The sequence below is a fragment of the Rhinolophus ferrumequinum genome, chromosome 7 (assembly GCF_004115265.2).
Source record: "Rhinolophus ferrumequinum isolate MPI-CBG mRhiFer1 chromosome 7, mRhiFer1_v1.p, whole genome shotgun sequence".
Classification (NCBI taxonomy): Eukaryota; Metazoa; Chordata; class Mammalia; order Chiroptera; family Rhinolophidae; genus Rhinolophus; species Rhinolophus ferrumequinum.
This window is the reverse complement of record NC_046290.1, coordinates 27,166,412-27,182,264: the sequence shown is the minus strand read 5'-3', so window position 1 is coordinate 27,182,264 and position 15,853 is coordinate 27,166,412. Positions and strand designations below refer to the sequence as shown.

General features: G+C 37.7%; 1 protein-coding gene and 2 pseudogenes across 2 annotated transcripts; 2 read left to right on the top strand and 1 right to left on the bottom strand.

Annotated features, from left to right (window-relative positions):
• Window positions 1-202: 202 nt before the first annotated feature.
• CARD6 (caspase recruitment domain family member 6) lies at window positions 203-14,339 on the bottom strand. 2 transcript variants are annotated; one of them, XM_033111027.1, is made up of 3 exons: window positions 14,023-14,339; window positions 12,286-12,852; window positions 203-4,743 (listed from the first exon to the last, which is right to left on the bottom strand). In XM_033111027.1, exons 1-3 carry the CDS (start codon window positions 14,303-14,305, stop codon window positions 2,444-2,446), a joined length of 3,150 nt encoding a protein of 1,049 aa, XP_032966918.1. In that variant the 5' UTR covers window positions 14,306-14,339; the 3' UTR covers window positions 203-2,443. The 2 variants fall into 2 exon arrangements, with proteins under 2 accessions (XP_032966918.1, XP_032966919.1); XM_033111028.1 differs by having other exon boundaries at window positions 14,099-14,230.
• LOC117025418 (uncharacterized) lies at window positions 6,480-6,553 on the top strand (annotated as a pseudogene).
• LOC117025139 (non-histone chromosomal protein HMG-14-like) lies at window positions 14,306-14,898 on the top strand (annotated as a pseudogene).
• Window positions 14,899-15,853: the final 955 nt, after the last annotated feature.

Genomic DNA, 15,853 nt, shown 5'->3' with positions numbered 1-15,853 from the left:
GAGGGGACAGATGGGTAGGCTGCTGCGTGACAACAGTCCTGAATTCACTTTCTTAAGACATCTGGAAAACCAGTATTTCATGCTGTTTATACCGCCTGCACCTAACATTGGATTTGACTTTGCCACATTCAACCCTAGTATGGATTTGAAAATTTAAAAAGAAAAAAAAAATATATATATATATATAAGTATATATATGTATGCGTGTGTATATATATGTGTATATATATATGTATATATATACACATATATATATAAAAAACGTGAAAATATTATTAGTGAGTCAGAGGACTATGTTACTTCCTCTGAGTTATGATATTACAGATTATTTTTGTTCCTTTCTTGTCTATTTCTGCATTTTCAAAACTAGATGAGCTCCTTATTCTCTGGTTTCTGGTTGGATTTGGCCAAGGGGATGCACTGGCAGATCAGAGGTAAGGAGAGGATATTTATTCCCTGGGATACTTTCCTGTGGGTCACTGCAGCCTGCTGCCCACCTCAACCAGCCTGATCCAAGACCCTTTCCACACAGCTCTTCTGACTGGAGAAAGCACTCCCTGCCCCACTTTGGACCTTGGGTGGTAAAGGGCCTCGCTTTTACTAGATCCAGGGCACTACACTCTCCTTGTGCTGTTTTTACATCTTGCTCAGATCTTTATAAATGGTCCCTTTATTAAACTCTCCTCAAATCATCCAATTTGAATGTACCACGTATATAGGATCCAGGATCTATTGGTGACAATAACCCAACAAGTTCGATCCTCCAGGAATTAACCTTGAACAAGGATTCAGACACGTTTTTTTTAAAAAAATCATTACTATTGCTCATTTCAAAAGGTTAAACAGTACTATCTTCAGTAGAGAAAAACCACTTTTAACTCCAAAGATTTTGTAGTTATAAACTGTCATTACGCTTTTTCTACTGCCAAAAGACAAAGATAAAAAATCACATTCATAGTCATCACCCTTATAGTAAAGGATTAAACAACAACAACTCAAAATTGATTGTTTAATAACATGTACAAATGAAGGATATCTATTGTAGTATGAAAATGTTCTCAGAGATTAATTGTTCTTTTTCGAAGATCATTTCTCATCTATTTGTCAGTATGATTTTTTTGTGTCCTTGAAGACAATTTTGTACCCAGAAAAGACAACTTGTGGCTATTTTAGTACTTAAAATTAATATTAATTTTATAGTATGGTATAGTAACAGCTATATACGATGTCAAAGGGGTAGTAGATTGGGGGGTATCACTTTGTGAGGGGTGTAAATGTCTAACTATTACATTGCTTTGTACACCTGAAACTAATAAAAATAAAAATAAAAAAGTTAATATTAATTTTATAAAAGTTACAAATCTAAAACCAGGGCTCTTAATTCAATTTACAAATCTTATTATTTTATTTCTAGCCAGTGAATTTTAACATCTACCTTTAAAGTGGCCTTTTATTAATATTTTGTGTCATTTACAAACTTAGTTAAACTTCATGTAAGTATTTTAAATTGAACATATTCCTTTCACTTAATATTTCTAACTAACAGAACTTAGCCAAAATGTTTAGGACAAAAATAAATCTAATAAATTAAAATTGTAAATTTTGTGAATCGCAAGTTCTCTTAAATATTTCAACGCTTTTAACAAACTTTGTAAATTGAGCTTAATATTTTCAACTTAAAAAAAACAACAACTCTAAAATTAAAACCTCAATTATACATTTTAAGCTAGAATCATGAGGCTAATACATCAGATCCTCAAAGAATACAGTAAGTCAATTATCTTAACTATTACAAACATTTTAAATAGAAACATACACAGATTAGTCTTAAAGTTAATGCAAAATAATTAATTTCATTGGTGTTCAGTCCATTGTTTCTACATGTAAGGGTCAAATAAGAGCGTTTTATTATCCAGCAAATTGGGGCTGTTATCATAAGCAAATTGATTTAAACATCTCAAACAAACAGGGTTACCTGCTTAGCAGCTGATACATAACCAAAAATCTTGACTAAGACACCTCTGGAACAGCCAACATCTAGGGCAATTTTATTTGCAACATTGAGGCAACCTGAGCCCTATTTTATGATCATTTTGCAACTAGAGAGTCTAACCCCATTCTTTGTCAAGTGGAGCTATTTCACAATTCCCATTCCCTGGATTCAGGTTATATATTACCTAATACTCAAGGCTGTATTCAGTTACTTTATTTATTGCTTAATTCTATTCTTAATTCTTTTAATATTCTTCCTCTTTGTTAGGGACACAACTCTTACAGATATTTTAATGATAACCAATGAAGCTGTGCATATCTTTTCTTTTCTTTTCTGTGCCATGATAATGACAGTAGTCTCTTATCATCACTGCCACTCTCCTTCAGGTTACTATATGACAGGAATGGCCTGGGTAAAGAATAAGTTTCATAGGTCTCTGGAGTAAACACTTTAATGCTTCCCTACCTTCTTGGGCCCTGGTCTTGGATAGTGTGCCTTAGCCTGTGAAGGACCGGTTTGAGATGACTTGGGTTGAGTAGGTCTGGGCCAAGAAGGCTTAGATTGGGAAGACTGGGGCCGAGTGGGTTTGGATGGAGAGCATTTCGCTTGAGAGGGCTGGGGCTGAGTGGGTTTTGTTTGAGTGGGTTTGAGTTGAGAGGGCATAGGATGAAAGGGTTTGGGCTGGGGCGGCTTGGGCTGACTGGATTGGAACTGAGAGCTGGGTAAAAATTTGCTGCTGGACATGGGATGGGATCCCATTTGGAAAGCTGGATTTGATGGCCCACCTTGTGTCTCTGGCTTTAATCCTTGCTGACAGGCAGGTCTTATGAGGTTTTGTATGAGTCCTGCTTGTTGAAATGCTTTAGGGTGAGGATTCGCAGTATGGAGTGTTGTTCTCGTAAGTTTTCCAGTTGCCTCAGTTGGCTGTGTTCCCGAGGCGTGAGCTGGCCTAGGCTGTTGGGCTGGCCTAGGCTGTTGGGCTGGCCTACGCTGTGGCTTCCTAACTTGTCCTCCTGGTTGTGAACCCTGGTAATGGAGGTGACCTACCCTGGAGACCAGTGCAGCAGACCTTTCACGAGCTCCCATTGTCTGTGGTCTCTGAGGCCAGGCCTGTACATACTGATGAATGGGTCTTGGTGGTCTCACAAATGTTTCATTCATGTGACGTCCCTGAGGAGGTCTTGAAAATTTCATAAACCTGTTACCTGAATAAAATCTCTGGGGTTGGGAGTACTGCATCCCAAATCTTTTACCTCGACTATGGAACCTTGAATTCTGAAAAGGTGAAGGAGAGAACCACTTAGACTTCTGCTCTGACCAAAAGTGGGGGTCCATAATCCAAGGGGCTTTCAAAGAACCATGGTTTAAGTTACCTCCAATTCTGATTGGTAAAGGACAGGAGTTTTCCAGATAAGGCATAGATACTGGGGTAAGGTGGAAATTCTGAAGAATCTGGCTGACCTCACATCCAGCTCCAGGCTCTGTTACAGGCATCTCAGCTGGGCATTCAGATGACCTTTTTGGCTGAGTGTGTCTTTGTTGTCTTTCCTCTTCAACTGTTCCAACCAAGTTTTCACTAGAGGGAACCTGAATTCCTTGAACATTCTCAAAGTCTTGGTCTACCTGGATCCCCAACTCCCTGGCTAGGGAAGCCATGTCTTCCACGGACACACATCTGAGTGAAGAGGACATCACTTCTTGGAGGGCAGCTTGGAGACCCTTCATGTTCTTCCCTTTCTCCCCAGCTTCTTCCTCCTCCCAAAATAGTAGCTGTGATGGCTTCAACTTCAGGATCCTCTGGAAAATCTGAGCCTCTTCAGTCTCCCTGGCCTGGGGATTGAGGACAAAGTAGCATCTTTCAATGGCAGCTTCTCCTAAAAACATGAGCAGGTCCCATTCCTTCTCACCTAGGCAGTTGGTGAAAAAAAACACAGCTGAGGAAACTTCCATCAAGAAACCAAATTCTGTCCAGAAACTTTCTAGTTCTCCACGAAGGTTGGCCACAGCAACAGGCTTTTGGAAGAAACTAGGGTTTTCCGTTAGACCATCGCTATCAGGAAAACACCAAGTTATTTCAACCAGGCCATCAGAGATTTGCCGGGGAAGCACCAGAACAGGCCAATCCTGATGGAGAAATATTTTGTGTGATTTCAGTTGGGCGGGGCTGAGCAGTGTGTTGAGGATTCTGGACTTGGAGAAGCTACAGTCTCCTAGACGCACAAAAGAGATGAGAGGCATCTTCATGAGGGTCAGAAACTTTTCTGTCTCCCCTGTAGGCGCTCCTGAAGACTGTGCTGACTGCTTCTTCACAATGTCTTTCATGGCCCCCAGCATTAAAATGCTTTTGTTGTTCTCTGCATCTGGCAGTAGCAGAGGAAGAGCAAACTTGCATTGATACATGCTTGACATGACTTTGCGTTGCAAAGAGCTATCTGAACACAGCATAGAGGCACAAAGAACATCAAGGGGATTGATGGTTTGTATGTCTCTAACTTCCAAATTCTCTGCTGCAGTTGGCAATTCCCCTTGGTTATCCTCACACAGAACCTTGTGTCTGAGGATTGAATCTCTAGCTGTCACATCCAGTGCTTGAACTTTCATCAGGAAATTCCAGGCTAAGTCTCCCGGAGTCTCAGGTGTCCACTTACATCCTCGATCTAAGGAGAATTGTTTAACAAAATCTGGCAGAAGCTTTCGGCTCCTATCCATGTTCAAACATGACAGGACATCTTTAAAGACCTTTTTTCTTTCTGTAAGAAAGAAGATGCTCAGTGAATGTCATTTTCAAATTCTAAGTCCTTCAGTGACTTTTAAAACTAAACAAGTAATCAACATTCTCATTGTAAAAAGATGAAACAATACAAACAAAGTGAAAGTTCCCTTTCACCACTCTGCCAATTCTACTTTTCTTTTAAGAGACATGTCAATATGGTATGATTTGTTTGCTTCCCATCCTTTTTCTACACAAGTACATAAGTATACATGCATATATAGAAATATATAGTTTGACTTAATGAATGCTATTTTATTTTTAAGTAAATGATATTATACTAAACAAATGATCCCTCGATTTCTTTTCACTTAATGGTATTCCTTGCCAATTCTTCTCAGTCAGTATATATAAAGATCTACTTAATTCACTACAGCTAATCCATCACACTTCATGATTTGGAAGAACCACTACTTAACCATTGTCCATTGATGATCATTTAGATTTTCCAATTTTTTGGCTAATGTTTGTATGCATCAATGAAAAACTTTGTTAATGCATTATACACATGTATGAGGAACTCTCTAGGTTGATACTGATTTCTTTCTTAAACCTATCTCTTACTAAAGTTAGGAGAAATGGAAGATTTTATTTCCATTAAGGTTTTTCTCAGAATTTACATGTTGTACCTAATTTCTTCTGATCTTGCATTTTCTAATACAGCTTCTAGCAACTTCTTAGGAATACAGAAATAGTGCTTAGTAGAAAAAGAAGATCAGAGAGCATTTTTTTTTCCCTGATGGACAGCAAGTTAGCATAAGCTTCTTTGATTCCCTATAAAAATAACGCTATTTTTATGGTGAATCAGAAGAAACAACAGAAGTGAAAGAAAAGTATGGATTACAAGAATTAACAGAAGTAACTCTAAGAAATCCTTGGGTAGTCTGAAAGTTGCTTGAACTAGTATATGTGTTGGGGTAAGAAGGAGAAGGAAGAGTTGAGGCTAGCATGAAGAATTAGAGGACGTAGTGAGAGGATAGTTTGCAGGAAAGCTTTTAAGTTCTGCTCTTGACTATCCCCTATTTTCTGTTAGGACAACAATCCTCTGCTCCTTCAGCACAGTTATTGGTACCTAGGCAGTCCAGGCCAGATGTCTAGTATTAAGAAGGTATTAACAGGGCTAATATAAAGCAGTCAGAATCAAAAGAGTAAATACATACACAGCAACAATGATGTATTTAATAAGCACAGAGATGGATTAAAAAAAAAAAGAGGCAGTAATTTCTAGGACCTAGTAGTATTTTTTGTAATTTAAAAATTCATGAAAATAGTTCAGCTAAGCAAAAAGAAAAAAAGAGAGATTTCAGCTTCCACCTACTGAAAGGAGACTTTTGAATTTGAGTCCAGTCAGGTTAATTGGGAACTAAAACAACGCCCCCCCAAAAAAAGAAAAAGAAAAAAAAAAGGCTCTTTTGAGATATTTAACAATCCAGAGTCTCTACAACCTATCATATACATGTTTAGGACACAATAAATAAACATAGGAACAAACAGAAAATGTAACCAATACTGAATCAATGGAGAATGACCCCAAGATGACCTAGATGTTGGATTTAGCAGAATTTTAAAGCACATAAGAATTTTAAAGCAGATATCTTAACTATTCTCAAGAATGTAAAATAAAATAAGCCCATAATAAATGATTAAATAGAAATTCTCAGAAAATAAGAAAGTATTAAAAAATGAACTTTCTATAACTAAAAATCACAATATCTGGTGCTCACTTCAGCAGCACATATACTAAAATTGAAATAATACAGAGAAGGTTAGCATGGTCCCTGTACAAGGATCTCATACACACACACACACACACACACACACACACACACACTTAACAGTAGATTGGAAATGACAGAAGAAAGTCAGTGTAAAGATATAAGAATAAAATGATCCAATCTGAAGAACAGAGAGAAAAACAAATTGTAAGAAAATGAATAGAGCCTCAGGAACCTATAGAACAATATCAAACCTCTAACATACATGTACGTGGAGTCTCAGAGAGAGAGAAGAGGGAGCAAGTGAGACAGAAAAATATTTGGATAAATAATGACGGAAATTTTTCCAAATGAAGTAAAAAAAAAAAAGTTTTACAGAGTCACAAAACTCTGTAAACCTTACAGAGGATAAAAACAAAGAAATCATACCTAGACACATCACTCAGCTGCTGAAAAAACTGAAGGAAAAAAATACTGAAAGAAAAATGACACAACACTTACAAGGGAACAATGATAAAAATGACTAAAGACTTAACATCAGAAACAATAGCAGCCAAAGAGAGAGGAATGATATCCATAGTGATTAAGGCAAAAATTGCCAATCTAGAATTCTATACCCAGCAAAAATATTCTCTATAATGAAGGCAAAATAAAGACAGTTTTCAATAAACAAAACCTAAGAGAATTTACCAGCAGCAGACCTGAACTAAAAGGAATAATAAATAAAATTCTTTAGCCTAAAGGGAAATAACATCAAATTAAAACTTGGATCTTCAGGAAGAATAGAAAGGGCACAGGAAATGGTAAATTTGTGGGTTCTTACCATAGGCTGAACTCAACTATAAGCTGGAAGGGAAGGAAATTGATTGATATAGTCTATATACAAGTTGACCTTATAGAGTGCAGAAAACACAAAGCAATGCCTTAAGACTTCCTGAGACTTTTCATTTGACATTGCAAGCTTTTGGTCATGAAATTTAACATGACAAAAAGCATGATGACCCTTCTCCTTTAAGTCAGATTCATTTGGATTTTTTTTTCAGTTCCCAGCTTCATAGACAAATACTACAGAGAGGAAAGAAAGGATAGCCACATGCCTCCAGTCAACTAGAGTGGATTGGTAGATATTAGAATTACATTATAGGTCATAACTACATTATTATTGAGACTTTTCTTGACCTGTGTTTGCTAAAGATGTTAGATTGATTATAAAAAATAGCCACAATTAATGCCTTTCTGGTATCCATACCTTTTGCAATATTATTTTGCAAGAGGTAGAGTCTATTTTATCCCAGCCCTTGAATCTGCACTGGCTTTGTGACTTGCTTTGGCCAACAAAATGTGGCAGAAGTGACAGTGTTATGGATTGAATTTGCCCCCCCAAAAAGATATGTTGAAGTCCCCAGTACCTTGGAATATAACCTTTTTTGTAAATAAGGTCTTTACAGAGGTCAAATTAAAAAGAGGTCCTTAGAGTGCGCCCTATTCCAATATAACTAGTGTCCTTATAAAAAGAGGAAATTTGAAAACACAGACATATACAGAGGGAAAATGATTTGAAAACACACAGAGAGCAGACAGTCATCTACAAGCCAAAGAACACCTAAGGTCACCAGAAGCTAAAAAAGAAGACTGGAGCAGATCCTTCCTGGTGCCCTCTAAGAGAGCATGACCCTGCTAACACCTTGGTTTCAGATTTCTGGCCTGAAGTGTGAAACAATAAATTACCCATTGTTTTAAGTCACCCATCTGTATTAATAGTACTTTATTGTGGCAGCCATAGGAAACTAATACAAACGGCATGATAGTTCTGAGCCTAAGCCTCAAAAGGCCCTCACTTCTCTCTATATACATCTCCCTCCTGCTTCTATTCCTTCCTCTCCTCCTCTTCCTCCTCCTCCTCCTCCCTCTCTCTCTCTTTCTCCCCCACTTTTTACTCCTCTGCCTTCACCAGACAAATATGCTCCATCTAGTCTGAGAACAAGCCCAGATTAGCTTTCGAGAAGATGAGAAGTGAGCCTATAGCCAGCTGACCACAGATACCTGACTAAACCTGGGGAAGACCAAAAGAACTGCCCAGCCAACTACAAACACATGAACAACAATACATTCTTATTGTTTTAAGTGACTGAATTTTGAGATGCTTTGTTATGCAGCATTACTGTTACAATAAATAAATGATACAGGAAAAAACATGCAAATAAAACAATAACATGAAAGAAACATATTATAAGGGGTTAATATATGGGGCCAGCCTGGTGGCTCGAGCTCCATGCTCCTAACTCTGAAGGCTGCCGATTCGATTCCCACATGGGCCAGTGGGCTCTCAACCGCCAGTTCAACTCGAGTCCCGCAAGGGACTGTGGGCTCCACCCCCTGCAACTAAGATTGACCACGGCACCTTGAGCTGAGCTGCCACTGAGCTCCTGAATGGCTCAGTTGGTTGGAGCGTGGTCTCTCAACCACAAGGTTGCCAGTTCGATTCCTTGACTCCTGCAAGGAATGGTGGGCTGCGCCCCCTGCAACTAGCAATGGCAACTGGATCAGGAGCTGAGCTGTGCCCTCCACAACTAAGACTGAAAGGACAACAACTTGAAGCTGAATGGCACCCTCCACAACTAAGATTGAAAGGACAACAACTTGACTTGGAAAAAAAGTCCTGGAAGTACACACTGTTCCCCAGTAAAGTCCTGTTCCCCTTCCCCAATAAAAATCTTTTTAAAAAAAAGGGGGGGGTTCACATCTAAAATATATAAGAACTCATAGACCTTAACATCAAAAAGACAAACAATCCCATTAAAAATGGGCAGAGGACTTGAACAGACATTTCTCCAGAGGACATACAGGTGGCCAATAGACCTATGCAAAGATGATCAACATCACTAATCATCAGGGAAATGCAAATTAAAACCACAATGAGATATCACCTCACACCTGTCAGAATGGCTGTCACCAATAAATCAACAAACAAGTGTTGGAGATGATGTGGAGAAAACGGAATCCATGTATACTCTTGGGAGGATTGTTTGATGCAGCCACTATGGAAAACATTATAGAGGTTCCTCAAAAATTAAAAATAGAACTACCTTATGACCTAGCAATTCTAATTCTGGGTATTTATCCAAAGAAAGCCAAAACATAATTCAAAAAAATATATGCATCTCAATATTCATTGCAGCATTATATATAATAGCCAATTGTAAATAAATTTACAAGTAAGATAACATTTTGAGATACTGGGGACTTTGACATATATTTTTAGGGGAAGACAATTCAACCTATAAAACTATAACTTCTGCCACATGCTGTTGGCCAAAGGAAGTCACAAAGCCAGCATAGATTCAAAGGTTGGAGAAAAACCGACTCTACCTCTTGCAAAGTAATATTGCAAAAATATGGATACCAAAAAATCATTAATTTGGGATATTTTTACAATCAATTTGGAAGCAACCTAAGTGTCCATTGAAAGAAGATGTGATATGTATGTGTGTGTGTATATATATATACACACACACATACATATAAAATGGATTATTACTCAGCCACAGAAAAGAATGAAATCTTGCCATCTGCAACAATATGGATGGACCTAGCGAGTATTATGCTGAGTGAAATAAGTCAGACTGAGAAACACAAATACCATATGATTTCACTTACTAAAAAACAAAATAAATGAACAATAAAACAGAAAGACTCATAGATACAGAGAACAAACTGATAGTTACCAGTAGGGGGCTAGGTTAAAAAGGTGAAAGGATTAAGAAATACAAATTGGCAGTTACAAGAGTCATGGGGATGTAAAGCACAGCATAGAGAATATAGTAAATAATATTGTAATAACTATGTATGGTGCCAGGTGGATACTAGACTTATTGGGGGGATCACTTCATAAGTTACATAAATGTCTAACCACTGTGCTGCACACCTGAAATTAATATAATATTGAATGTGAACTGTAATTGAAAAATTAAAGAAAAAAAATTTTTTTAATTAACTGCTAATAAAACAAACTTAACAGCTGGTGACAGTTTGCTTATTACTATGAGGTTATCCTTATATTAACTGAGAGTGTTTTCTCTCCTTTCTCTTGCTGTCACTTTTCTAAAAAATTATTTAAAAAAAAATAAATTACCCTTGTTTTTCTGGAAACAAAGGAAAAGAAGTTTTTGACTCAGAAATGTTAAGTTTCCAGTCAAAGTTCACATCTAGGAAGCTGCAGAACAAAGATTCTAATCCTGATGGCAAAACAGAGGCTGAAATACTATGTCTTAGATAGTAATTAATAATTAGATAATAATTATATTAGATATAATAATTATGTATAGCACAGTATAATATAAATAACATAGATATAGTAATTGGATATAATGAATAGATAATAATTAGATAACACTTCTAATAAAAACTGCAGTAACTTTTTAAAAAAAGAAACATATAATATTAGAATGTTACCTGTGGAGGATAGTGAATGAGGATGGGGAAAAAAATGGAATAGATAAACAAACAGGGCTTTTTGCAGAATAATGATGGTACTATGCAGTGAATAATTAATTAAACCGTATGCAACAACTGAAATATATAAATAAATACATTTAAGAACGAGGCCTAAAAGCAACTAAATATTGGGAAGGCATAGGGGTGGGGCAAGAATTGTGTTATGGTTTGAATTATGTACCCCTCAAATTCTTATGTTCAAAACCTAACCCTTAGTTAGTACCTTACAATGTGATGCTATTTGTAAATAGGGTCATTGCAGATGTTATTAGTTAAGATGAAGTCATTGGAATGGGCCCCAATCCAAAATGACTGATGCCCTTACGAAAAGGGAAAATCTGGACATAGACGCATGCACCAAGAGGCAACCATGTGAAGATCAAGGCCGACTGAGGGGATGCCTCCATAAGCCAAAGGATGCCAAAGATTTCCAGCAAACCACCAAAGCTAGGAACACGTTCTTCTTTACAGCCTTTAGAAGGAACCAAGCCTGTAGACACTTTGATTTCAGACTTCTAGCCTTCAGACTGTGAGACAGTACATTCCTGTCATTTATTGTTTAAGCTACCCAGTTTGTGGTACTTTGTTAGGGCAGCTCTAGCAAACTAACACACGGTGTGAGAGGAGAAAATTACTCTTTCCCTACCCAGAACGGGATTATGAATCCTTAGGATTTGGACTGAATGTGAGATGATAGTTATCTTCCCCTTTTCTACTCAGAACTTGGTGATGTTTATTTTCCTAGACAATACCTCTCCAAATAAAGCATTCCTCATATTTTGAATTTTCATTAAGAAATATTCTAATTCAAGATACTGATACAGTTTCCCTTACCAAGATGGCAATATACGGACTGGATGGAGGCAAGTGACAATATTTTGGCATTTTATCCATTCACCACAAACTCTTCTCCTGTTTTCACTTCAGTAGTTATAGAGATTCTGGAATCACCATAACCAGTTGCTCACAAAGACACTAAAATGAGTAAAGAGATTTAATCGAAGGAATAGAAAATAACACCTAAAATTAGTGACTAGCAACTTCTTATTTGTATGATGGAGGTGTCTGCAGAAACCTGTAAGTTGACGATCAATATTTACTTTTGCTTATACTGCCCAGAATTCCTCAGGTTCTGGGTCTTCCTCTCAACAGCCGCCTCTGAGGAAATTCCACGTCAGAAAGGTACAAGGAATTTCTGAGAAGATATCTTTCTGCTGACATCTGGTGCCCCTCCTCATTTTCTCTACCTATTATGTCATGGCAGCCTAAAACCATGTTGTTGTCTAACTAACAATCACAAAGTATTCCCATACCTTCTGTACTTTTCTCCTCTGCCTCCTCATCCTCCAATGACAGGCCAGTTTCTGAATCCTCATAACTCGGTTCTTCATCAGAGAACGCCGTGGTGTCTGCATACTCAGAACCCTCTTCGCCATCATAGACAAGGTGCGTGGGGTCATTATAATCCTCTTCTTCCACAGTGGTTTCTGCATTTTCAGAGTCTACAACCAATTCTAGATATTCCTCTTCTCCTAAGTATAGAGAATTATCTGGCTCCTCATATGTCTGTCCATCCTGTAAATAATCAATAATTTCTGGAACGTCATAGTCAATAGTCTCAACCGAATGTGACAACGTGACTTTTGATGTGTTGCATTCATATTTCTCGTTTTCCCGTGAGGACCAAGCTGTGTCCCTATAACTAGTTTTCTCTTCCACGAACGTGTTAGAGGTTCCTAAATCCAAGTGTTCTGTGTCTTTGAAGGACACTGTGATCTCAGAATCCTCAGGCTGTTTCTCTCCAGGGGAAAATAGACCTTCTGGATTCTTGCTTACCCCCATAGATTGAGGAGGTTCTATGTTCTCATGTTTTAAACATTCTGAAAAGAACAAGAAAGTTGTGGGGAGTTTTGTTTTGCTTTCCAAATTAACAAAAATAAATTTGTTAATAACTTGAGTTTCCGAGACCTCAAAGCGTTCTCTTCTTTGTTTGATTGGAGAATAGGAATACTTACTACCTCCAACATAAATGGCCATAAGACAGAACCTTCTATTCCCACTAGAAAAAAAATGAGACCACACCCCTGCCTTGCTCAAAATATTGAGCCTTTCATAGCAAGCTCATATGTTAAATGAGTGAAATAAAATTAGAATCTTATGAGCAGTGCTTACTTGTGGATTTACTGCGACCCAAAACCAGTTCAGAATTCCTAGGGCCATTGCTAATGAAATGTGATCCTAGCAATTTCTAATCAGAAAGCAAATTGCTCTAATTTGGAATAGTAAATCCTAGAAATGATAAGATCTAGTTCTAGTTCTCTAAGCATACAGGTCTTGTCCTACATTAGGGACCATTAACATTAACCTTTTTATCTGAACTTCTATCTAACATCTCTTAATATAATCTTCAATATTTTTTTAGATTCCTAGAAAAGGAGTTACACTTTCCTCCGGTGTAATCTACAAAATTGGTAAACAATCCATTCTGGAAGAACCGCTCCCTCATCTGTCACTAATTATCTTTGAATATTGAAGAATTAGCACTTGAATTTGCCTCAGAATACTAGACATCTGCAGGCATTCCTATCACAGAAAAATAATGAAGTTATTTATCCACCATGTATGTGGATTATCTTCCCTGTATTTTCAAAATGACCATACTAAGTAAAAGATGCAGCTTGTGGTTTTGGAATTGTTCATATTCCCTTACTTGATACAGAAATCCCTGATGTGTCATAATTAACAGTAATCTGTTTCCAACTAGGAGTGTTTCAGGGTGTCACTGTCATAACAATGCACAATTTATACTAGCACCAAAACAACTGCAAGTTGTGGATACAGTTTAAACAAAAAACTATCAACCGCCCCCTAAGCATATAAGATACATTGTTTCCTGCTTGTAAAATCCTGGCCACTTCCCCTTTATCATATTTCAGTGAAAATTATCTCTAAGAGAAAGACAAATGAAAATAAAAGGTGATAATTTTCTTTTTTTCAGCAAATCTGCCTCGTCCCTCTCACCCCCCAGAAAGAGTAGAAATTCAACTTACCTTGCCTTAAGCCCCAAATGGTAGCTGACTCTGGAAAAGTACTACATAAACACTTGAGAAAATGCTGACAGCTCACCTCTCCCTTTTTCTGCACTAAAATTAACAGCTTCCGAATTTTCTTCAGGGGATCTGTAATATTCTCCAGAGTCTCATACTCTTCCTCAGAAATCAGCCTCCGAGAGGTTAATGTATCTAAGATAGAATCAGGATCTTCTTGGAGGATTTCGAGCAACTTTTTCCGTTCTCTTTCTATGATCTCTGAGGGAACACTCCCGGTAGCCATTGTTCTCGTTTTCCCTGGACTAGGAAGTTGATTACAAAATCCTTCCAATCAAAACAAAACAAGTTCAGGCGGGTCCCAGCAGGTCCCGCGGCCCCGCAGCTCAGCTTCGCGAAGGCTCTCGGCGCGGGGTGGCCCACGAAGCCCCAGAGGGAAGTCAGCTCCCTCCAAGGGACGACGAAGGAGGAACCCAAGAGATCGTCTAAGTGGTCAGCTAAACCTGCTCCTGCAAAAGTGGAAACGAAGCCAAAAAAGGCGGCAGGAAAGGATAATTCCGCAGACAAAATATTGCAAACAAAAGGGGTCAGGAGAGCAAAAGAAAACAGGCTGAAGTGGCTAACCAAGAAACTAAAGATTTACCTGCAGAAAACAAGAGAAACTCAAAACGCGGAGAGTTCAGCATCTAATGAAACAGGACAGAAAGAAGTCAAGTCTTATTAATATCATACGCCGGGTCTTATCAGTTGTCGTTTCCCTACTTGTAAAATCCAGAGGAATACTTTTATAAACTATTTTGTAAATGCAAGTTTTTTAATAGCTCTAAAAACATTTTTAAGAAGGAGGGAATTCCACTTCATCCCGTTTTTTAAGTGAAAAGGCTTCTTTTAAGAGATTAAATCATTTGCTGGTTGCTTACTTTTTGGTGCAACCAGAAAATGGTAGGATATTGAATACGGGAGGCTTTGATTGTTTTGGGTGTTAGGTTAAGATTCCGTAGATGGGGGTAGTTTTTATATCCTATAATACAAAGTATACTAAATGGCAACTTGGAGTCAGTCGTGCATTTAACATGTCTTGAACATTTTAAGTTACTCTGATTCCCATGTTTTTGGTAGAATTGTTTCCTAAAGAAAACCACTCTTTGATCTCGGCTCTCCTGCTCAGAATTTTGTGCACTCAGTAACATCTTTGGTGTGGTATCCAGTTTTCTTAGTAACTTTGTTAATGTGCTGTGAAAGATTGAAAGTTTGATTATGTAGTGTATACAATATTAAATTGTGAATTAATGTGACTTTGATGTAACAGTGTATCAACATTGGAAGATATTGGTACTTGATATTCTATTAAGGAAATTTTGCCTCCAAATTTTAAGCTGGAAAATCACTGGATTAACTGTCTGAAAAAGAATCACAACCACATGGCTTTTTAGGTTTTTTTAGTTTTTTAATATGAACTGAACTGTCTGTGTACTTATCCTCAGAACAACCAATAAAATCTCAATTATGAAAGGAAAAAAAGTTTTAAAAAATGGCAGAGTAATTCCATTTGGCAAGGATTAAATATGTCAGTGCAGCCTAGTATTGGAGAGGGATGATACAGACAAACCAAGGCAGTGGGGGAATCCAGCCCTGAGCCCTCTTGGCCCCTGGCTCCCTGTAGGTTATTTATCTGCTCTTTTAATGACTTAATGCAGTCTTATCGTGACGTGGCCCCAGGGTCAACTCTTCTGAGAAGTCTCTCTTGAACTTCAAATTGAACTTCCCTGCTCTGAGCTCTATCTGTGATAAGATCGTGAATTGATGAACTCTTTTTGGAGTGAAATCTGGCAAT

Excerpts from the sequence above, each read along its gene's own strand:
- CARD6 (XM_033111027.1), bottom strand. The coding sequence starts at position 14,305 with ATGGCTACCGGGAGTGTTCCCTCAGAGATCATAGAAAGAGAACGGAAA. Across the intron at positions 12,853-14,022 it reads CATTTGGGGCTTAAGGCAAG|AATGTTTAAAACATGAGAAC; the intron begins GTAAGTTGAATT and ends TGTTCTTTTCAG. Across the intron at positions 4,744-12,285 it reads AGAGGAGAAAAGTACAGAAG|AAAGAAAAAAGGTCTTTAAA; the intron begins GTATGGGAATAC and ends TCTTTCTTACAG.